Source organism: Tursiops truncatus, chromosome 6, assembly GCF_011762595.2.
Source record: "Tursiops truncatus isolate mTurTru1 chromosome 6, mTurTru1.mat.Y, whole genome shotgun sequence".
In the NCBI taxonomy this organism is placed as follows: Eukaryota; Metazoa; Chordata; class Mammalia; order Artiodactyla; family Delphinidae; genus Tursiops; species Tursiops truncatus.
In genome coordinates this window covers 94,200,562-94,224,790 of record NC_047039.1, presented here as the reverse complement: position 1 = coordinate 94,224,790, position 24,229 = coordinate 94,200,562, and the positions used below count along the sequence as shown (strand labels likewise).

Here is a 24,229-nt window from a genome sequence, read left to right as displayed (position 1 = left end):
TTTCTGTCTTCTATTTCTTAGGCCTGGAACACTCTTTAGGGAGATAGCCGCTTAGCTGAATCTACATCATTCCATTTGCAGCTCAAATTCACCTCCTCAGAGAGTCTTTCTCTAATTACGTTAATTTAGCCCTCTCCCCCTGACACTCTATTCCATTGGCCAACTAAAATGTAGTATAGCATAATGATTAAGGATACAGTATCTGGAGCTGGTTTGAATCCCAGCTCTACCACTTACTACCTCTATAACCTTGGACAAGTAACTTACTCCCTCTATGTCTTTTTCTTATTTATATAATGGGGATGAAGATGGTATCTATTTTATACCTTCATTGTGTGGATCACATGGGTTAATGCATTTAAAGCACTTAGAACAGTGCCTGTTACATAGTAAGTGCTCAAGAAATGTTAGCTGTACTTATCAGATGCTAGTAAATTGCACTGTAAGAAACTGATCCTTGCTCTTGTGGTCTTGTGGGTAAGATGTAATTTCATAAGTAATAGCATAAAATGTGATAAATATTGTGATTGGAAAATACATGGAAGTGTGGAGTTGGTTGCACATGTTATAATTAATTAGTAAGTAGAGTTGATATTAGCTAAACTGCTCTCTAACATCTATGGAAGCTAGTGTTTTTCCTTTAGCTCATGGTGAGGGGATTAATGATGACTGAGATAGGAGTGGTGCTATTTCAAATGAGGTAGGTTAGGGGAAGTGTTTACACTATGACATTTGAACAGAAGCTTGAAGGATGTGAGGGTGTAAGTTATGTGTATATATGGTAGAACAATGATGCAGTCAGAAAGAACAGCAAGTGCAAAGTCCCTAAAATGGAAGTGTGCTTAATGTGTTCAAATATCAGAAAAAAGACTATATCATTGGCGTGTAAAAAATAGGGAAGCCATAAATGATAGGCTCAGAGAAGGTGTTAAGACTAGATGATGCAAAGCCTTTGTAATCTTTACACTGAGTAAAATAGGAAGCCATGGAGGATTTTGAGTAGAGGAGGGAGATGATAGGTTTAATGTTCTTGTTGCTATGTTAAGAATAAACTGTAGGCATAAGTGGAGGCTCTTATCATAGTCCAGATGAGAGATGGTGGTGACCCAGGTGGGGACGTGAGCACTGCACATGGTGATTACGTATATATTTGGAGTGATTTGCTGATGGGTTTAGTAGATGTGGGTTATGGAGAGAAAGAGAGTAATCAAGAATGCCTTCCAGATTGAGGATATGAGCCTCTGGTAAAATAGAGCTATCTTATACTAAGATAGTAAAGACTGAGGGCGAAAAAGATTTAGGGCAGGGGTGGGAGGAAGGGGAGGAATCAAGAGAGTGTTTTGGACATGTTAAATTTGAGATACCTGTTAGACAGCCAAGTGGGAGATGTTGAAGAGACAGTTGGGAAATAAGTCTGGATTGGGCCTAAGAATTCACGCTGGAGAATTGGTAATCATTTGCATATGAGTGGTAATTAAGGCCATTGGATTGGATGGCATCACTTAGCGAGTATTTGTAGATAAAGAAGGCATTCATCAACTGTTCCATTACATAAACTCAACCCTGCATTCTAAAAAATTTCTTTGTGTACTGAAGGAGTAGGTGAAAACAGTATTTTTGTGGAATCCATTACTTCCAAGTACTGTTATATATGGGGTTACTTTATGAATGTCCAAAAGGTGAATCTCTTCAGGATGAAGGACTTATCTTTTTGAATTACAAAATAAAGATAAATAGCTTGCAAAAACCAGTTATTATGGTATCAAATAAAAGAATCAACACTAGTAATACAACACTAGTAATACAAATTCTAATTCTTAAATCTTGCTGTTTTGTTGGCTACAAAAACTATTATAAACAAATTGTGGCCAATGTGCTTGCTATTTTTAAAAGTTCTAATATAAATAATGCTTTTTACAAGTGAATACTGGTGAACAGTTTCTGGCAAGCCCTCTTTATAAACATCACCCTGAAGATTAATTTTATCAGAATTTGATCTTTAGTATTTTATTAGTCCCATTTTAAAGTCTGAAAAGATTAAAATGCACAAGAAATGTCAAGAGTTGAGTCTATGTGTTTCTTATGTTTATGACAGCAAAGCAAATATATTAGGAAATAATCAAAGACCTTGTAATCTATAAAAATATATATTAAACTTTCCTAAACATTGATCTTTTGAGACCAAATCTATTTAAAACTGAGTATTTTGATAATTATAAAAAGTTGTTAAAAACTACACTTCAGGCATTCCTGAATTCCCCAATGTTGGTGCTCACTTACTTTATTCAAAAGTATCAGATTGGGGACTTCCCTGATGGCGCAGTCGTTAAGAATCCGCCTGCCAGTGCAAGGGACGTGGGTTTGGACCCTGGGCCAGGAAGATCCCACAGGCTGCGGAGCAACTAAGCCCGTGCGCCACAACTACTGAGCCTGTGCTCTAGAGCCCGCGTGCCACAACTACTGAAGCCCACGTGCCTAGAGCCCATGCTCTGCAATAAGAGAAGCCACCACAATGAAAAGCCTGCGCACTGCAACAAAGAGTGGCCCCGGCTCACCGCAACTAGAGAAAGCCCGTGCACAGCAACGAAGACCCAATGCAGCCAAAAATAAATTAAAAAAAAAAAAAGTATCAGATTGATCTTTGCAGCTACTCTTTCAGTAAATACGATCCAGGGGACTCTAGAGAGCTATCCATGGTTAGCCAGTTGAGTTCATTCATATTCTCTTGGCACATTCAGATGAAAATTACACAGCCAAACACATCTGTCAGGGAGGATATGCTTCAGGTTTTTGTTCAAGTTAAATGAGGGAAAGGAATCGAACCGTTAACAAAATCTGAAGGTTAAGTGGAAATTAACTAGGTTCTGTAGCATAATACAGTATAAAATCCCAAATTTTAGAGCAAATTATATGCTCTTGTTACTTCATTAACAAGATATTTTACATCAAAAATATTTATCATTTTAAAAATTGCATATTGCCATAATTCTTCAGTCAGATCTCAGAGTATAATTTGTTATCAGTTAATAATAAGCATTTACTCTGTGCCTCTTATATGCTAGGAATTGTACTCAATGATAGAGAAATGATTCAGGCAAGGTATATACCTTCAAGGACCTTTCAGTCTAAAGGAGACATATATAAACAAATGTATAGACCAATGTAAATAAAACAGCTAGATAAATATTTGTATGAGGCCTAGAGGGGATATTAATATTTGGTACTAGAGAATGAACTCTATTGAGATTTGGGTGAGGCTAAGGATTTTCTGGTGGCATTATTCCCTGAGCTGAGTTTTGAAAAAGATAAATGAAAATTTACTAGGTATTAGGTAAAGAGTTACAGGAAAAGGGAAAAGCCACATGTATAGGCATGGAAGTCCAAAACCACTTAGTGTATCTGGAGAACTACTATAGACAGTTCCCTACTGTTGATGTAAATAGTGTGGTATAAAAAGTGTGAGGAAATGAGGTTGGAGAGGTACACCAGGGAGAAGTTGTGTATGTTATACCAAAGAGCTTGGATTTTACCATGTAGATAATGGGGAGATAGTGAGGAATTTTAAGCAGGGAAAAGTATAATCTGACTTGTACTTTAGAGCACTACCTGTGTCTGCAGTATGAAGGAGGGAGGTTAGGCAGTTATTATATCTCCTTTTATATATATACATACACATTTTTAACATTGTTACTACTTTATCAGGCGGAAAAAAAAGCAAACAAACCTCAGTTGATGCACTTACAATATATAGATTGATGTGTGTGCATGCATGTAACACCATAATATCACCAAGGATGGAAATTAAGAAAACATAATACCTTTTCCCAAGAATGCTTATACCTATATCTTAAAGAAAGATACAACATAAAATCTTTGACAGCTGAGAAGAAAGTAAATTTGGTATTCTTCTATAAACTTTAAGAATATTATCTAGGACATGAGGGTGTACTGAGGAAATAACCTGTTACAAGGCCAAAGTTTTCATTAAAAGAACAAAACAAAAAATTTCCTAGTGTTTTTCAAAATACAGTTATAATGAGGGGTTAAGGTCTCAAAGTTCTAAACCCTGAAATATGACCATAATGAAATTAGCTACATTTTATTAAAAGTTTTAAATTTCAATAAAGAACCTTCAGACTATCTAACTTTTAAGGAATGGCATTTTCTGGTGATCCCTTCCAAGACAAATTGGTTCCACAAATCTTGTTGATCTTCTTATCTCTTATAAGAAATGTTTAACTCTAAGCTAATAATATATTAAAGCATATCTTGCCAAAAATGAGTATTTGGACTTTAGGATAGTTATTTTATCTTGGAGGGTGGTAAAATACACATAAATTTTATCATTTTAACTTTTTTAAATTGTACAGTTCAGTGGCATTAGGTACATTTATATTTTTTTGCAACCATCACCAAATAGCATGTATCTCTAGAAATGTTTTCATCTTCCCGTTGAAACTCCTGTACCTATTAAACAGTAACTCCCCACCCCATTCCTCCCTTCTCTCAGCCCGTGGCAACCACCATTCTTCCTCCTGTCTGTGAATTTGCCTACTCTAGGTTCCTCATATAAGCGGAATCACGCATCATTTGTTGTTTTGAGACTGGCTTATTTCCCTTAACTCATTGTCTTCAGGGTTCATCCATGTTGTAGCATGTGTCAGAATTTCGTTTTTAAGGCTGAATAATATTCCATTGTACGGATATACCACATTTTGTTTATTCATTCATCTGTGGATGGATACTTGAGTTGCTTCCATCTTTTGGCTATTGCAAATAATGCTGCTATGAACATAGGTGTTCAGATTATCTCTTTGAGTCTCTGCTTTCAATTCTTTTGGGTATATGCCAAGAAATGGAGTTGTTGGATCATATGGTAATTTTCTTCTTAATTTTTTTTGAAGAATCCCCATACAGTTTTCCATAGCCACTGCACCATTTTACATTTCCATCAACAGTGCACAAGGGTTCCACTTCCTCCACATCTTCCCCAACACTTAATCTTTTCTGTTTGTTTTGGATTTTTTAATAGTACCTGTCCTAATGGGGGCGTGAAGTGGTATTTTGTTGTAGTTTTTATTTGCATTTTGATGATTAGTGATGTTGAGCATCTTTTCTTTTTTTTTTTTTTTTGGCCACACCACGCGGCTTGCAGGATCTTAGTTCCCTGACCTGACCAGAGGTCGAACCTGGGCCCTTGGCAGTCCTAACCACTGGACCACCAGGGAGTTCCCATTGAGCATCTTTTCAAGTGCTTGTTGCTATTGATTATCTTTGGAGAAATGTCTATTCAAATCCTTTGCCTGTTTTTAAAATTGGGTTTTTGTTGTTGTTGAGTTGTAGGAGTTTTTTTTATATTTCTGTATATTAACCCCTTATCAGATTCATGATTTGCAAATATTGGCTCCCATTTTGTGGGTTGTCTTTTCAAGTCAGTTGATAGTCTTGATGAACATAAGTGTCCATTTTGATGTAGTTGAATTTATCTATTTTTTCTTTTGTTGCCTGTGCTCTAGGATAGTTATTCTTTTTTTTAAGATTTATTTTTATTTACTTATTTATTTTTGGCTGCATTGGGTCTTAGCTGTGGCATGTGGGATCTTTATTGAGGCATGCGGGATCTTTCATTGTGGCGTGTGGGATCTTTATTGAGGCATGTGGGATCTTTCGTTGTGGCGTGCAGGATCTTCGTTGCGGCACGAAGCCTTCTCTCTAGTTGTGGCATGTGGGTTTTCTCTACTCTAGTTGTGGCACACAGGCTCCAGTGCGTGTGGGCTCTGTGGTTGTGGTGCAGGGGTTCCAGAGCACATGGGCTCTGTAGTTCGTGGCATGTGGGCTCTCTAGTTGAGACACGCAAGCTCAGCAGTTGCGGCACGTGAGCTCAGTGGTTGTGGCGCACAGGCTTAGTTGCCCCACAGCATGTGGGATCTTAGTTCCCCGACCAGGGATCAAACCCACATCCCCTGCATTGGAAGGCAGATTCTTTTTTTTTTTAATACATTTATTTATTTTTTGGCTGTGTTGGGTCTTTGTTGCTGCGCATGGGCGTTCTCTATTTGCGGCGAGCAGGGGCTACTCTTTGTTGCGGTGCACCGGCTTCTCTTGTTGCAAAGCATGGGCTCTAGGTGCACAGGCTTCAGTAGTTGTGGCTCACGGGCTCAGTAGTTGTGGCTCGTGGGCTCTAGAGTGTAAGCTCAGTAGTTGTGGCGCACGGGCTTAGTTGCTCCTCAGCATGTGGGATCTTCCCAGACCAGGGCTCGAACCCATGTCCCCTGCATTGGCAGGCGGATTCTTTACCACTAGACCACCAGGGAAATCCCTAGGATAGTTATTCTTGATCATTCTTTCTGATAATCAAAAAGCAGGACCATTTGCCTATTAAGGAGACACATACATAGTATTTGATAACAGCAAATTCTTAGCAGCATAGGGAATACTTATGTTTTTATCCTTAGAAGCAGAAGGGCAAGTTTCTGGCTTATTAAAATCCAGATTTAAAATGGGATGTCAGAGGAAAGCAAAATGCATTGTAGTATCCCTGGCCCTGAACTTGTGGTGGGGAAGTATAACAAGTGTTGTAGATTTAAAATGGGATGTCAGAGGAAAGCAAAATGCATTGTAGTAACCCTGGCCCTGAACTTGTGGTGGGGAAGTATAACAAGTGTTGTAAGAGCATTGGTAACCAGGGGTCTGTCAGGAAACTTTCCCCCAACTCTGTTTATTCCGCTTCTCTAAAGACTCCTTAGAGACGCCTTCCTTGAGCACCCTTGCACCTTCCCAACTTGCATTCCAGTTCACTCTCATCCCTTTCCCTTTTATTTTTAAAGCAAAACACTTTTTTATGACCAGACATTGTTATTTATTGGCTTATTTGTTTATCGTCTGTCTTTCCTTATGAGAGCAGAGACTCATTTCTTTCTTTTTTTTCTTTCTTTGAGGATTTTCCAGGTTATTTTTTTCTGTTATTGATTTTTAGTTTAAATCTATAATTGTTTGAGAACATACACTGTATGATTTCTGTTATTTTAAATTTGTTAAAGTGTGTTTTATGGCTCAGAATGTGTCTATCTTGGTCAGTGTTTCATGCAAAATTCAGAATGTGTATTCTATTATTGGGTGCACTGTTCTATAAATGTCAATTAGATCCAGTTGATTGATGATGCTATTCAGTTCAGCTATATCCTTCCTGATTTTCTGACTTCTGGATCTGTCAATTAGTGACAGAGCGGTGTTAAAAGTCTCCAGCTACAATAGTGTTTTTATAGTCCAGCAGCTTTTTTTCTCAAGTATTTTGATTCTTTTTCATGAAGCACATACATATTAAGGGTTGTTATGTCTTCTTGGATAAATGACCCCTATTATTATTATATACCCTCCTTCTTTATCCCTGATGATTTTTCTTCAAAAGTCAGCTTTGTCTAAAATTAATATAGCTGTACCAGCTTTTCTTAAAAATTAGTGTTAGCATGGTGTATCTTTCCCTTTAGCTTGAGTCTTTATATTTAAAGTGGGTTTCTGATGAATAACCTGGAGGTGGGTTTTGTTTGTGCTTTTTAAAAAGCCCACTCTGACAAGTATGTATTTTAATTGGCATATTTAGAACATTCACATTTAAAGTGATTTTTTATATAGTTGGGCTTATATCTACTAGGTTGGTAACTGTTTCCTACTTGTTTGTTGTTTCTTCCCCCTTCTCTTTCTGCCTTTTTCAGGTTTTTTTTTTCCTGTTTCACATTTTGTTTTTTACTAGAATTCTTTAGAGCATTTTTAGTTCACAAAAATCTTGAGCAGAATATATATACCTCCTTACCGCCACAGACATACACAGTTTCCCCTATTATTAACATTAGTATGGTACTATTGTTTAAAATTGATGAGCCCATATTGAGACTCTTGTTACTGTTTTGTTCACTGCTGACTTTCTAGAGCTTAGAACAGTGCTCTATGAGTATTTGATGAATTATTAGAGCATTGAACATTCTGTTGTTCATTTTGTTGAATATTTTGTAGTTTTCCTGTCTATAAAAATTTCAAGTAGATGCTGATTCTCAGGCTGAAATAGTTGATCCGTATGACTCTTCCACTTCCAGGTATATGCTTTGTAACACCAACATCTCATAGCATTAATTAATTCCTGTTGTAACCTCCTGATTCAGTATTGTGCCATTTATGACATGCTATAAAATAGGTTAAATATTTAGTGCCTGTTATGTGTCAGGCACTGTTTTAAGCCATGCACGAGTGTTGAAACATGAACATCTTAGGCTTGATTGAAGTGATTTTGGTACCAATAGTTTTAATAGAGGAAATTATTTTCATTTGAAACTGGGATTCAGGGGCTTCCCTGGTGGCGCAGTGGTTGAGAGTCTGCCCGCCAATGCAGGGGACACGGGTTCGTGCCCCAGTCCAGGAAGATCCCACATGCCGCGGAGCGGCTGGGCCTGTGAGCCATGGCCGCTGAGCCTGTGCGTCCAGAGCCTGTGCTCCGCAACGGGAGAGGCCACAACAGTGAGAGGCCCGCGTACCGCAAGAAAACAAAACAAAACAAACAAACAAAAAAACCTGGGATTAATGAATCAAGTTGTATTTATAAAGATATGTTAGCAAGTTTTTTCCTTAAATTTAACCTAATGTGAACTTTTTTCCAGATATTTTCTAAATTTGGCACAGTCTTAAAGATTATCACCTTTACAAAGAATAATCAGTTTCAAGCCTTGCTTCAGTATGCTGACCCATTGAATGCACATTATGCCAAAATGGTAATTATGATCTTTTTTTCATTTTTCAGTTGTTAATCAGTCACTTCAGTGATACCAGAGAAAGCCATCATGTCTTCTCCTTTGCTGTAGTTTACCATGTGTTTTTTTTGAAAATTGTAATAAAATATACATACTGAAATTTACCATTCTTAAAAGTACTGTTCCATATGCTCTTCTTATAGTCTAAAAATTACTTCTTTCTTCATATGAAATGGTTTCAAATCACCTATCATTTCTCAGATTTCTGGGACTCATTTCTGTTTGTCCTATTTAAAGTCTAGAGTTAAGCACAGTACTTCTGTTATAATCTGACTAATAAAGTAGGATTATCTTTACCCTAGTGCCTCATTTACTTATATTAAGTGAGCCAAAGATTGATTGATTTCAGTATTTTTGCAACCATATTCACTGTTGAATTTCATTGAGCTCTAAATTGCTAAAGACATTAAATCTTAGGAAATATGCTGCCTTAAATTCATATTGTCTTCTTGTTAGTACATGAGTGCTTGACTTTTCACAGGATGTAAAACTTCACATTCAGTTTGGTTACGTTTGACCCATCTCCTATTGAGATCTATCCCTAACTCTAATTCTGTCTTGTACTGGTATCTGAATTATTTCTAATTTTTTTCCAAAGATAGGGACTAAGGTTTATAGTACTTTTGTGTATCACAAAGTGTCTAGTTCTTGATTAGGAATAACATTTATATTTGCTGTACCCTCTACCCACATATATTATTTTGTACCTTCATGATGGCATACTGGTCAATAACTATCATGATAAGTCAGGGGTTTTTGTATATTTGTATGGTTTTTTTTTATTGATATTTTTATGTTTTGGTTTCTGGTATCTATTTTTATAAATTGAAGTGTTTGTGGAAGTCATAAGTAGCTATAAATATCCCTTTGGTAAGTCTTTATTATTTTCAAAGGAGGGTTTGCTGATTTTTGGTCTTGTATCTGATCTGACTCAAAACTTCCCTCAAGTTTATTACTCAAAGAAAATAAACTTAACAAGAAAAACAGTAAGTGGTAGATAATATTTCACATATTGTGGTTCTGACAGGTACCATTTACAAAGGCTTTATTTCATCTTAACCTATATAAAGTACACTAAAATGAATTAAGATGAAATGTAAAATTTAAATATCTTTAAACATTTAAAAAATAATCATCATAATAATTAGTACAATGTACAATAATGTATAATAGTTTTCTAAGCTTATACATTTCTCCTCTTCCGTTTGCTCTTATCATAGACAGGATAGGGATTATTATCCTTACTTTACAGATGAAAAAACTGAGAAATAGAGATTTTCATTTTCTCTCTTAGGCTCACACAGTGACAGAGTTAAAAGTAAACCCAGGTCTTTGGCTTTTAGTTTAGTCCTCTTTGCTTTATGCCTGATTGCCACTCTGTCAAAATAGAGGCTACTTGATTTATTATTGTTATTATCTTGTAAAACATCATGCTTTCTTACATGCTTTATTTAGGCTCTGGATGGCCAGAATATCTATAATGCATGCTGCACTCTGCGTATTGACTTCTCCAAGCTTACCAGCCTTAATGTGAAATATAATAACGACAAAAGCAGAGACTTCACTCGCTTAGACCTTCCTACTGGTGATGGCCAGCCATCCCTTGAACCCCCTATGGCTTTCGGTGAGTAGTTCTCTTTTGGGTCACAGAACAAGCTTTCTGAAGTTAAAAGTTTCATTTATTAATCCATATATGTCAGGTGGTTTCTTCTTGGATTCTCTCAGGATTTCTAAAGAAAAGTGAGAATCATGGAACGAAAATGTGTTCATTAATTGAATCTTAATATTAGTAGATTCTATTAGTTGGCAAAAACAAGTGGATACCTGAAATTGAATTTATTTTCTAACATTAATATTACTTGTTATTTATAAACTATGCAACCATTTGCTTGAAATTAATAGTCTTATATATTACCACTGGTTTAAATAAGTTGATTTATAGGGTTGGCCAAAAAGTTCCTTTGGTTTCTAAGTACAAGTAAAAGACACATTTTTCATTTTCACCAAGAACTTTTTTTGCGGTACACGGGCCTCTCACTGTTGTGGCCTCTCCTGTTGCGGAGCACTGGTTCCAGACGCGCAAGCTCAGCGGCTGTGGCTCATGGGCCCAGCCGCTCCGCGGCATGTGGGATCTTCCCGGACCGGGGCACGAACCCGTGTCCCCTGATGCAGGCGGACTCTCAACCACTGCGCCACCAGGGAAGCCCCACCAAGAACTTTACTGAACAACATATTCACCCTTTTGTTCCACTACCTTCTGCCATTGTTCAGGCAACTTCATAATTCCGTCTTCTCAGAACTTTTTATCATTTTGAGCAAAGAACTGTTCCAGGTGCCTTTTACAGTCTTCCGGGAAATGGAAATTTTTTCCATTAAGAGAATTTTGTAAAGACTGAAATAAATGAAAATCCGAAGGTGCAATGTCTGGTGAGTACAGCAGGTGAATCAGAACTTCCCAACCAAGCTGTAACAGTTTTTGTCTGGTGCTCAAAGAAACATGTGGTCTTATGTTATCCTGATAGAAGATTACGTATTTTTTGTTGACTAATTCTGGACGCTTTTTTGTCGAGTGCTGCTTTCAGTTGGTCTAATTGGGAGCAGTACTTGTTGGAATTAATCGTTTGGTTTTCCAGAAGGAGCTAATTAAAATAGAGGACTCCCCCTCCCAATCCCACCATATACACAACATCCCCTTTTTTGGATGAAGACTAGCCTTTGGTGTGGTTGGTGGTGGTTCATTTCGCTTGCCCCACAATCTCTTCCGTTTCACATTATCGTACAATATCCACTTTTCATCGTCTGTCTTAATTTGTTTTGAAAACAAAACGTTTTCATTACGTTTAAGTGGAGAATCACATGCGGAAATACGGTCAAGAAGGCTTTTTTTCGCTTATGTGGAACCCTAACATCAAAGCGATGAACGTAACCAAGCTGGTGCAAATGATTTTCAGTGCTTGATTCAGATATTTTGAGTATGTTGGCTATCTCCCACATGGTATAACATTGATTGTTCTCAATTAATGTCTCAATTGGATCGCTATCAACTCAACTGGTCTGCCCAACTGTGGAACATCGTCCAGCAAGAAATCTCCAGCACGAAACTTTGCAAACCACTTTTGACATGTTTGATCAGTCACAACACCTTCTCCATACACTGCACAAATCTTTTTGTGTGTTTCAGTTGTGTTTTTACCTTTCTTGAAATAATAAAGTATAATATGCTGAAAATGTTGCTTTTTTTCTTCCATCTTCAATATTAAAATGGCTACACAGAAATTCACCAATTTTGATAAGTTTTTTTTAAAATGCATGCTGATCTGATAGCTGTCACAATACAATCTAACAAAACTGTTTCAAATGAAGTTAAAGACAACTAAGTGCTACTAAAGGTGTCTTACAGAAAAAACCGAGTGAACCTTTTGGCCAGCCCAATATAACCAGCAAAATACTGGTGTAAGTGGTCTTAAGAGAAATACGTTTCCTTTTTTAAGTAGTGATACTTTAAAACAAGGACCTAAATTAGTAGTATGTTTTTCCTTTATTCAAAGAAGAGGATTTACAATTTTTTGTTTTTGTTTTTTAAACATCAGAACTTTTCATCTTAACCCTAAGTTTGTGTGAAGTTGCATTTTTGCACTAATAAAAGTAGTCTTCTGCATTACTCATACAAATGTTGCTTTGGAGAGCTTCCTTCTTTTATTTAAAATTCTCAATAATTTAAACTTTTAAAATAAACCTTTATGTAAAGGGAAAAGTAGTGGAGAGCCTACTTGGATATATCATTAGGTTAATATACTTTTTGGTTTTGCAACTCTCGAAGTGTGGTTTATTATTTAGTTAAAAGTATTTTAATTTTATTACCCTTTGTGATTGATTTTTCTTTCCCAGATGACACCATAAAATATTAGTTGAGACTTCAAGTGATATTTAGTTTATCTTCATTTTATAGGTGAGAAAAAAGAATCCTTAGCCAAATTGTTGTCCAAAATTTTCTAGAAAACAGATGGTAAATTTAGTGTTAAAGCTTTTTGTTACTTATAACTGAAAATGTCAAGTACATTGTTCAGTTCATGTTCCTAAATTGTTAAAGTTTCTGTTTTAGTCTGACCAAAGTTTTGTGTTTTATACAGTTGGGCTTCCATATCTACAGGTTTGGAATCTGTGGATTCAACCAACTGCAGATCAAAAATATTTGAGGGAAAAAAATTCCCTAATGTTCCAAAAAGCAAAACTTGAATTTACCTTGTACCAGCAACTATTTTACATAGCATTGCAGTGTACTTACACCTATTTACATAGCATTTACAACATACCAGGTATTATAAGCAATCTAGAGATGATTCACAGTATGCAGGAGTATGTGCAGAGATTATATGCAAATACCATACAATTTTATATAAGGGACTTGAGCATCCTTGGATTTTGGTGTCTATAGGGTGGGGGTTGGGGAGTGTGCTGGAACCAATCCCTTGTGGATACTGAGGGATGACTGTATTTGTTATCAGCCCCTACTCATATGTACAATTTGGGAGAGCCAAAGGTCTTTGTAATTACCATTTTAATAACAAATGATAGAAATTGGGGCTATCACTCAAGTTTGCAAATGCAGAACTGCACGTATTTCAGTAATTGAATACATACTGTTGGTATAATTAATGTTCTGCATTGTGGGAGGAGGACATTTTAAAAATACAATTTAAAATTTTGGTTTCTGAATATAAAATAACCAGAATGTTACCATCCTTTTTTTATTGTATTAATAAATCCTTTGTCGTTGCAGAATAGTGTCTACATTATAAGATAAATAATTCATCAAACAGAGAACAGTACTTTTTTATGTGTTGTGTGAAAGTTTACTCTGCCTCTCACAAATATTTGAACTGTTCACTATTCCCTCTTTTTTTTCTCTTGGCTTCAGAAACACCACACTTCCATGACTTTTTTCCTTACCTCACTGGCTGTTCTTTCTTTTCTTTCTTTTAAAGATTACCGTTTAAAGGTCTTAGGGCTAAGTTGTGAGCATTCTTTCCCTCTTTTTAGAGAAATATATTATACCTATAGAAAAGCTTGTAAAACCTGTGAATACAGTTTTAAATACCCATGTAATTACTATCCAGATTAAGAAATAAAATGTTTACACATACTGAAGAAGCACTATTTGTACCCCTCTCATTTATTGTGTTCCCACTCTCCCTGCTCCAAGATAACTGTAGTCTCAAATTTTTGATGATAGTCATGCTTTTGCTTTTCTGCTTTTCCCCTGTGGTTTGGTTGGTTTTTTTACTACTCATTATGCAGCCCTAAGTGCTAATTTAAAAAATTCTTTTCTCCTATATTTAGAACTTTATCTAAATGGAATCATACTGTTTGTTTTCTTTTGATTCATCCATGTTCACATATGTGGCTATCGCTTATTCATTGTCAATACTGTCAAGTGTATAGATTCCCATTGTATGAATATACCACAGTTCGTTTATCTATTCTGCTGTTGATAGACATTTGGGTTGTTTTAGTTTGAGGCTATTATGAACAGTACTGCTGTGAAATTTCCTTGATTACCAATGAGGTTGAACTTACTTTATTTATTGGCCATTCTCCTTTATGAATTTTCTGTTAATTCTTTTGCCTGTTTTTGTGTTTGGTTTGTTGTCTTTTCTTGTTTATTTGTGGGAATTCTTTATATATCCTAGACACTAGTCCTTTGTTGGTATTATGTGTTGCAAATAATTTCTCTCCGTTTTGGCTTATTGGTTCATTCTCTCCATGGTATTTTTATGTAGTCAAATTTATTTGCCATTTCCTTTATATTTGTGTTTTTGTGTCATGTTTAAGAAATCCTGTATTACTTTGATATTATAAAGATAAATACTTATATTTTAAAGTTGATAGTATTTTAGTAACTTTTTATTGAAATACTTTAAGTTGCAAGAATAGTTCAAAGAATTCCCTTATATCCTTCAGATTCCCCAGTTATTAACATCATGCCACATTTACTTTATCATCTCTCTGTTTATATGCGTGTGTGAGTGTGTGTGTGTCTGTTGTTGTTTTTTCCTCTGAGTCATTGGAGAATAAGTTGCAAGCATGGTGTCCCTTTTAAATACTCACTGTATATTTTCTAGGAACAAGGACATTCTTACCTAAATACCGTTATCAAAATCAGGAAATTAACATTCACACAATACTATTATCTAATCCATAGACCTTTTAAAATTTTTGCCAGTTGTGAAAATAATGTTCTTCATATGAAAATTTTTCTCAGTATCAGGTTAATTTATTTGTCATGTTTCTTGAGAGTCCTTTAATTTGGAACATTTCCTCATTCTTTGTCTTTTATGACCTTTAAAATTTTAGAAGAGTTCCGGGTTGGGTATATAATAGAATTTCTCCCAACATGCATGTCTGGTTTTTTGGCTGAAATAATGTTGTGTCTTTCTCATTTCATTACATCAGGAGACACATAATGCCACTTTATCCTATTCCTGGTGATATTAACCTTGATCACTTAAGGTGGTTTCTGCCAAATTTCTTCCCTGTAAAGTTACTGTTTTTCTCTTTGTAATTAACAACATATCCTTATAAGGAGGATACGTTGAGACTATAAAAATAGCCTGTTTCTTATGACTTTTCACCCTTTAGTTTTAACATCCATTGCTTAAATTAGTTGTTACTGTGGTAGTTGTTGCTATATTGGTGATTTGCTAATTCTGTCATTCCTTCTCATTTATTAGCTGGGATTTTATTATAAAGAACTTTTTTCTTACCAACACTCCATTCATTCATTCATTCATTTTTATTACATAAATTCGTGTGAATTTAAGGTTTATAATGTGCTACTTTTATGTATTTATATATTGTAGTATGATTCAGATGTAGTGATATTTATCACATTACACAGTTTTAGTATAATATTGTTGTCTGTATTCATTATACAGTGCATTAGCTCTCTGTGGCTTATTTACTATTCATTGTATTTATTTTTTCATGTTAATATGAACTTGTAGGTTCTTATTTTATTCTATGGGTAATAATTTCACAGTATCATTTTTCACTTTATGTTCAAACTCTCCCAGATTTGGCCAGTGGCCACTAGCTTCTGTGGCCTTTTGACATACCTTCATCATTGTTTGAACACTTCCTTACTTTCTGGCAGAAGATATTTCAGATCTTCTTTACTTTCCCTGCCATAACACTGCAGTCAGCTGTTACTCCAATGAGCCCTGGTTCCTTTTAGTAGGAAATAGTATTTGGAAATCAGTATCAAGGCATTATATGTGCTTATTGCTAATAGGGTGTCACTGCTTCTAGGAACTTTAAATGGGCATGACTAGGATATATGTGTATGTGTACTTCATAAATATATTTCTCTGTGTGTGTGTGCATGTGTGTGTTTGTGTTTTAAAAAATCGCAAGTTTTAACTGATAACTCCAATTCCAATTCAGCACCCTTTTTTTCATATTGGTGATTCCCTTCTTCAAGAATAAGAAATCTAGTTTCCATTAGCCTCAACATATTATTTGCTCAATCCTATAATACACAAAAAGTAGTTTCAGAATTAACACATACCATTAATTTGAGGTTAATATATGCATGAGTAGTTTTCTGAGCATTGTTCCATTGGTCTATTTATTTGTCTTTCTTTTTGTCATTACCACAAGTCTCAATGTCTGATAGAGTTAAGTCTCTTTACTTATTCTTCAAGAGTATCTTGGCAATTCTTGACCATTTACACTTAGGAATTTTAGGATCAGCTTTTCAAGTCCTCAAAGGGGAAAAAAAGCACTATGAGGGTTTTGATTGGATTATATTGACTTTATAAATCACTTAGAAGATAATTGACACCTTTACAATAGCGTCTTCCAGTCTTTGAATATTGTATATATCTCCATTCATTTGTATATTATTTAGTGTCTTTGAGTAAAGTTTGGTGACTTTTCCCCGTAAAGGTTTGCATATGTTTTGTTAGAATTATTCCTAAGAGCCATACTTTTTAGATTCTAATTCTAGACCAGTCTTTATGATCCGTGTAACTTTGGGCAGATTGCTTAACTGCTCTGTACTTTTGTCTCTTTATATGTGAAATGAACATAATAATAGTATTTAACAGGTAAGAGTTGTGAGGAATATTAAATGTGCTAATATACGTAAAGAGTTTAGAATGGTGCCCTGTAAGTTTTAGCCATCACTGTTATTTGGTTTTAAAATTGTTACTAATACACAAATGCAGTGTTGTTGTTTCTTGATTTCATATTCAGCAACCTTGATAAACTCGTATTTCTTTCTCTACTCTAATTAATTTTTCTCTTACTTTAGTAAGATGCACTGAACTTCTAAAATTTGCATAGAAATGGAAAAGTATCTAAAATAGTGAAAGGAAATAAATGCAAGGCTTAATATAAAGCTGCAGTAGTCAAAACAGTTTGATAGTGTTGAAAGGTTAGATAAATTAATGGAGCAGCATATAGAGTCTAGAAATCGACCCACATGTATGTACTCAGTTGATTTTGAGCAAAATTACCAGTGTAAAAATTCAATAGAGAAAGGAAAATCCTTCAACAAGTAGTTTTGGACAGGTGGATATCCATATTGGAAAGAAAATAAACATTGATCCGTATCTCACACCATACTGACACATTGACTTGAAATGGATCTTAGACCTCTATGTAAAACTTAAACGTATAAAACTCCTGGAATAAAACATAGGAGAGGGGACTTCCCTGGTGGTCCACTGATTAAGACTCCAAGCTTCCACTGCAGGGGGCGTGGGTTCAATTCCTGTTCAGGGAACTAAGATCCCATATGCCATGCTGTGTGGCACGGCCAAAACAAAGCAAACAAATAAATAAATCTTATATTTAAAAAAAAAACTTAGAAAATCTTTGTAACCTTGGGATATGCAAACGTTTCTTAGGTAAAACGCAAAAAGTACAAACCATGAAAGGAAATAATTTATATATTGTATGTACATCAACATTTAAACGTTTCACTGATTGAAAGGTACCATCAAGAAAACCACAAGGTAAGCTGTAGACATTGAAGAAAATATTTGCAACACATATATATAAGACAATTATATCAAGTTATATAAAGAACTCTTATAGCTCAGTAATAAGAAAACAAACTATTAAAAAATGGCCAGAAGATTTGACAAGATATTTTACAGAAGATGGTATATGAATGGCAGTAAACACATGAGAAGGTGCTCAACATCTCTAGTCATCAGGGAAATGGAAATTAAATTACTGTAAGATATTATTACATACCCACTAGAATAGCTAGAGTTTAAAAAGTTTCCTGTACCAAGGATGTGGAGCATCTTTTACTAGCATACTGTGTTGATGGCAATGTAAAATTTAGGAAACTCTTTGGTAAAGAGTTTGCCAGTTACTTAAGTTAAATGTGCACCTACAATATAACCTAGGCATTTACCCAAGAGAAGTGAAAAAGTTAGTGTCCACACAAATAACCTGTATGCAAATGTTCATAGCAATTCTATTTGTAATGGCCAAAATCTGGAAATATTCTATTACAGGTGAATGGATAAACAAAATGTAGTTTATCGATGTTATGAAGTACTATTCAGCAATAAAAAGGAATAAATCGTTAAGGACAACAGGATTATGTTGAATGAAAGAAGCCAGACAAAACATTATTATGAATGAAAGAAACCATATAAAAAAGAACACCTGGTATATGATTCTGTTTATATATAATTCTATAAAATGCAAACTAATCTTTAGTGACAGAAAGCAGATCAGTTGCCTTTTGTACTTGTACAGTTTATTGTATGTAAATTAGAAAAGAGAAATAAGTCATATCATTTCAGTCTAATGCTGACAACCCTCCAAAGGCTCCCATGTTTTTCAGAGTATTAAATGCCCACATCCTTACATTGGATTGCAAGCCCTATACCATCCACTTCAATTTTACTCTTTTGACATATCTCCTTTGATGTTCTTCCCTTGCTCCTTTTGCCCACCAAACTGACATCCCTCTAAAGCATGTTAGGTATGTTCCCACCTCCAGATTGTTCCCACTAGTTATTCCCTCTTCCTGGAGGGCTTTTCTCCCAGGTACCCTCAGATTTTGCTCCTGCTGCCTTCTTTGACCTACCCTGACCAGCCTTCCCTCAGTACTCCTGATTCTTCCTGTTCTATTTTTTTAGTAGTATTTATCACCTTCTTATGTATGCAGTTAACTTATTTACTGTGTTTATTGTTTAATTCTGTTTTCATCAGTCGAAATAAGCTTCACCAAGGTAGTTTTTTTTCTTCTCTACTTAGTTTGTGCCTGACACAAAATAGACACAAAAAATATTTGTTGAATTAATGTTTATTTATTATTTGGTTTTTTCCACTACTGTTTTCGAAGTTTAACACTGTTTTGTATTTTCATCTAGGATTTTTAACTTTCATACTTATTTTAGCAAAATATAGTTAATTGATACCTGTAATCTTTTCTTATATAAGAACTTTAGGACACTTTAACTCCTTTTACCTTCTCTTACCTCCTCCTAACTCAAGATATTATTATGTTTAAAACTTTTTAGATTTTAACATTTCAATTTGTTAATTATTTTATACAATCAATATTCATTTAGATTAAGCCATATATAACTCTCTTAAGGCCTTTCATTTCTTCTTGCAACTCAGATATGCCATCTGGGATTGCTTACCTTTTGCTGGAAGGATATCCTTTATTATTCTCTTAAGGGGAAGGTCTGTGTTAACATGTTTGAAGTGTTCATTTCCCCAGAAATGTCTTTATTTTGTTGTCAGTATTAAAAGATATATAGAGTTCTAGGTTGACAGTTTTTTGTTTTGTTTTTTTTTTTCAATGTATTAGAGAAATCAGTACACAATAGTCTGGTTTTCATTGTTGCTCTTGGAAGGTCAGCTGTCAACCTAATTACTGCTGTTTTCTCTCTGGCTATTCTTTAGATTTTTTTTTTCATCTTTGATGTCTACAGTTTCAGTATGATGTGTCTGTTTAAGGATTTATTTTTTCTACCTGGAGCTCAAAAAGCTTCTTGATTTGGTGGATTGTTGTCTTTTACTGATACTAGAAATGATCTTCTCATATATTTCTCCTTCACACTGTTTCTTTTCTTACTTTCTGGAATTTTGATTAGACCTGTTATACTCTCTTACTCTGAGTATCTCAAACTTTCTTTCATATTTTCTATTTCTTTATCTCTCTGAGCTGCATCCTAAATAATTCCTTAGGGACTTTCATTTTACTAATGGTCTCTTCACCTTTGTCTAATCTGTTGTTAAATTTGTCTGATAATTTTGGATTTCAATAGTTGTGCTTTTTATTTCTAGAAATTTTATTGATACTTGGTTCTTTTTTTTTTTTAAGTATCTTCCCTACAGATATTTTTCAGCATGGCTTTTATTTCTTCAAACATACTATTTAAAAATCAAATCAAATCAAATCTGATAATTCCAGTGTCTGAAGTCTTTGCAGTTATTTTTCTGCAATTAGATATTTCTTTTTCTACTTTTTTTCTTTTTGAGTTACTCAAAAAGTTTAGTCTGCTACTGTACCAGCATTTTTGAAAAACAAAATAGTTGTGCTTTTTTTTACATAGTACATACTCTTTGTAATATTTTAAATGGCTCTGTATTTTGTCTAGTGACTCATAATTTATATAATAATTCTTCAATTTAGACATTAAGCTTGTTTCTTTAGGGCTTTGCTATTATAAATAACACTGATAAACTGATTTCATAGGTAAAAATGTTATCTCTTCATTTGTATTACCTTAATTGCTGTTGTGGTAGTACCTTTTCCAAATGTAAAATATGTATTTTTAGTTATGCGAATCTTAAACCTTTTTCTTAAAAGTTTGTGTAAACCATTGCCTAACTGGTTACTTTGCTAAAATGTTTCTGTTTCTGCTTATTTGAGGAATGTAGATTTACAGAAACTTTGCAAATGATTCTTTTGTCGAGTATTAACAAATGTTCTTGTTAATCATATTTTACTTGGAAACAATTATTTAAAATTTGGCCCTGGTAATTGTTTGCCAGTTCTTTCATTTATTGCTATTTAATGTTCAGTGAGTGTTATCTCAAGAATTTTCCTCATTTCTCTAAAACCTACTACAAGTCTTCTGCCTCATACCCCCCACCCCATAGCCATTTGTATTAGTCTCTTTGTTTTGTTTTAAAAGTAGGTCCCTTGCCCTTGCCACAAATCTCAGTGGTTTACAGTAATTAACATTTATTCCTCTCACATGACTGACACTTAAACAGCTGCAAATCAGCTTTTGCAAACTTCCTTCACATGTCTTTTTGATGGAGGGCCCAGGCTGAAGGTGTCACTACATTTGAGACATGGCATTCTTGTGGCAGAGAGTAAAAAAATAAGAGAGCTGGTGTAAACCCATCATGCCTCTTAAAGCTTCTGCATAGAGGCAGTTTATGTCCTGTTTGTCCGTGTGTTCCTATCACATGACTGTGTGCGGTGGGTGTTGCATAGAAGTGTATGCTTCTCCCACAGGAGACACTGCAAGTCACATGACTGACCAGAGTTACATGGAAGGGTCAAGTGAATACTTGGCAACAGTAATACAATCTACAGTATCTCTTCTTATTTTTAAAAAATATATTTTAAAATTTATTTATTTATTTATGGCTGCGCTGGGTCTTCGTTGCTGCATGCGGGCTTTCTCTAGTTGCGGTGAGCAGAGGCTACTCTTCGTTGCAGTCCATGGGCTTCTCATTGCGGTGCCTTCTCTTTTTGCGGAGCACGAGCTCTAGGCGCTTGGGCTTCAGTAGTTGTAGCTTGGAGGCTCTAGAGCGCAGGCTCGGTAGTTGTGGCGCATGGGCTTAGTTGCTCCGCAGCATGTGAGATCTTCCTGGACCAGGGCTCGAACCCGTGTCCCCTGCAATGGCAGGTGGATTCTTAACCACTGCACCACCAGGGAATCCCTACCATATCTCTTCGTATGTTTAATTTTCTAGTGTAAATTTTCGCGATAACTTATACCTGTACTGAAGCCTCTCTGATAAGTCTTCCTTTATGCCTTAAATATAGTTATTTCTGTTATGAAAGTGAATCATTTTACCTATCATCTTTTTTTTTAACTTTTTACTTTATATTGGAGTATAGTTAATTAACAGTGTTTTGTTAGTTTCCGGTGTACAGCAAAGTGATTCAGTTATACATATACATGTATCTATTCTTTTCAAATTCTTTTCCCATTTAGGTTGTTACATAATACTGAACAGAGTTCCCTGTGCTATACAATAGGTCCATGTTAGTTATCTATTTTAAATATAGCAGTGTGTACATGTCAATCCCAAATTCACTAATTATCCCTCCCCCCCACCCTTCCCCACTGGTAACCATAAGTTCATTCTCTAAGTCTGTGAGTCTGTTTCTGTTTTCATTTTACCTATGATCTTGAGCCTACTTGAATGTAAGTTTAGCAAGGGCAGAGATTCTTGTCTGCTTTATTCATTGCTTCCTCAGCACTAGAAGAATGCTTGCCCCCTAATGTGCTTTCAATAAATATATGTTTCCCTTCTTATTTCATCACTCTGTCAGTTATTCTCATTTTCTGTGTCTTCATTTATTGTTGGTTCTCTCTGCTAGCTCTGTCCCTGAAGTCTCTCAATGACTGTATTTTCTTGAATTATTTTAATCACAGCTACATATTTAATAAATTCTGTTAAATAATTATCTTTAATGAAGAGAATAAACTTATATGATCTTTTAACTCCTCTGGAAAATGTAGCCTACATACTTCCTCCTATAAATATGCATATCAGCCTATCATTAAGGTAAAAAACCCCAAAACCTTCCCTTTGACTCTTACAGTCTAGCTTCTCACTGTTGCTCTAAAACTATTGTTTACCTTTTACATTTCTCACTCTCTTTGACTTTTATGGAAGGCCCCCTCCCCTAAAACTCTATGTCTCGAGATCCTGAGGGACTATAATTCACTGTTTTGTTTTGCTTTCTAAGGTTTTTCTCTTTTCCTTAGAATGTTCCTCTTCCTTCCTCTACCACTTAAGTGTACTAATACTCCCAGGTTCTATTTTTAGCTTTCTTCATTTCTTGCCTTGTGCCCTTTTTAGCGGAGCTCTCATTCATATGGCTTTCACACTTATTTCTATATAGATGATTTACAAATCTGTGTCTTGTAATAGTTAGAAATTCTGAGTTTGCCCCCTCATTTCCACTTGTGGCATTCCCATTTGAGTTTCTCACTATCACCTCAACCTTAACTTGTCCCAAACCAAATTGTTTTCCTACTAGTACTGACTCCTCCATTGGAACTAACTCTTGTTTTTATTGATGGTTCACAGTCACCAGGCTTCTAAAAGGAGAGGGAATACCAGCCTTTGTTTAGCATCCAGTGCACACTAAACACTGCTTTTCACTTACTGAATGTCCAGCTCAAGTTTTACCTCCTGAGAGACCTTCAAACAATCACAGTGATCCTTTGCAATCCCTTCTTCTTAGACCACTTACAGTATATTTGTATTAAACCCATATATCCTCAGCCTGTGAATCTCCTGTAATTCATACTTTTAGTTTGTAAAACCTCTCAAAGGCAAGGATTTTTATTTCATATTCCTTTTTGTCAGCACAGTACCCCCCAGGTACAGTACAATTTAATAAGTATTTGATGATTTTTCATAGAAACAATGCTCTAAATAAGGACAAGAATATCAACTTAAATAACAAAACTAAATAAACTAAAACTAAGTAGCAAACTAATAACTCAAAATTAAATAATATTTTAGCTGTACTCTTGAACCTTGAACCCAGTTGAAAGGGGTTAGCCTCTGAAAGTGGCAGAGGCTCTTTACTTACCATTAAGGATCACCTGTTGAACAAATCTTTACTCTGTAACAGAATCTCTTTGTCAGTAATACACCTTCATATAGCCATTTTATATTGCTATAACCGTATTTATAGAAGGTAGTGTATTTATTTTAGCTTCTCTTCCCCGTTAGGTGCACCAGGAATAATTTCCTCACCATATGCAGGGGCTGCTGGATTTGCCCCAGCCATTGGATTTCCTCAAGCTACAGGTGACTAACTCTAAAGTTGAATTTGAAATGATTTCTTAATGATGGTCTATATTTTCCAGGAACTTATCAAAATGAAAAATATTACCATATTTGAAGGATTTATAATAAAAGCATTAGGTGTTTCAGTCATAGAAGTGGCTCATGTACAATATATGATGCACAGCTTCCTTGTGTTTATAAATAATTCTCTGTGGTTCCATTCTCAACTCCAAAATTCCCTTATATATTCTGCATCATTTATACTTGCCATTGGCACAGATAACTATAGGTTGACTATATTAATAATCTCTGATTTGCCTTTTTGGTTATTATACAAAATATATGAACTGCTTGCTTATAAGCTTATCAATTACATGTTAAACAGACTTGTGTGTTAT

General features: G+C 35.1%; 1 protein-coding gene across 8 annotated transcripts in view; it reads left to right on the top strand.

Moving 5' to 3' along the window:
• PTBP3 (polypyrimidine tract binding protein 3) overlaps positions 1-24,229 on the top strand; it is a 101,366-nt gene that overhangs the window by 61,820 nt on the left and 15,317 nt on the right. For all 8 annotated transcript variants that reach the window (XM_073806417.1, XM_073806416.1, XM_073806415.1 and 5 more), the window contains 3 exons: positions 8,649-8,759; positions 10,254-10,422; positions 23,775-23,852. In XM_073806417.1, the coding sequence (XP_073662518.1) occupies positions 8,649-8,759; positions 10,254-10,422; positions 23,775-23,852 (358 nt within the window). The remainder of the gene's footprint in view (positions 1-8,648; positions 8,760-10,253; positions 10,423-23,774; positions 23,853-24,229) is intronic.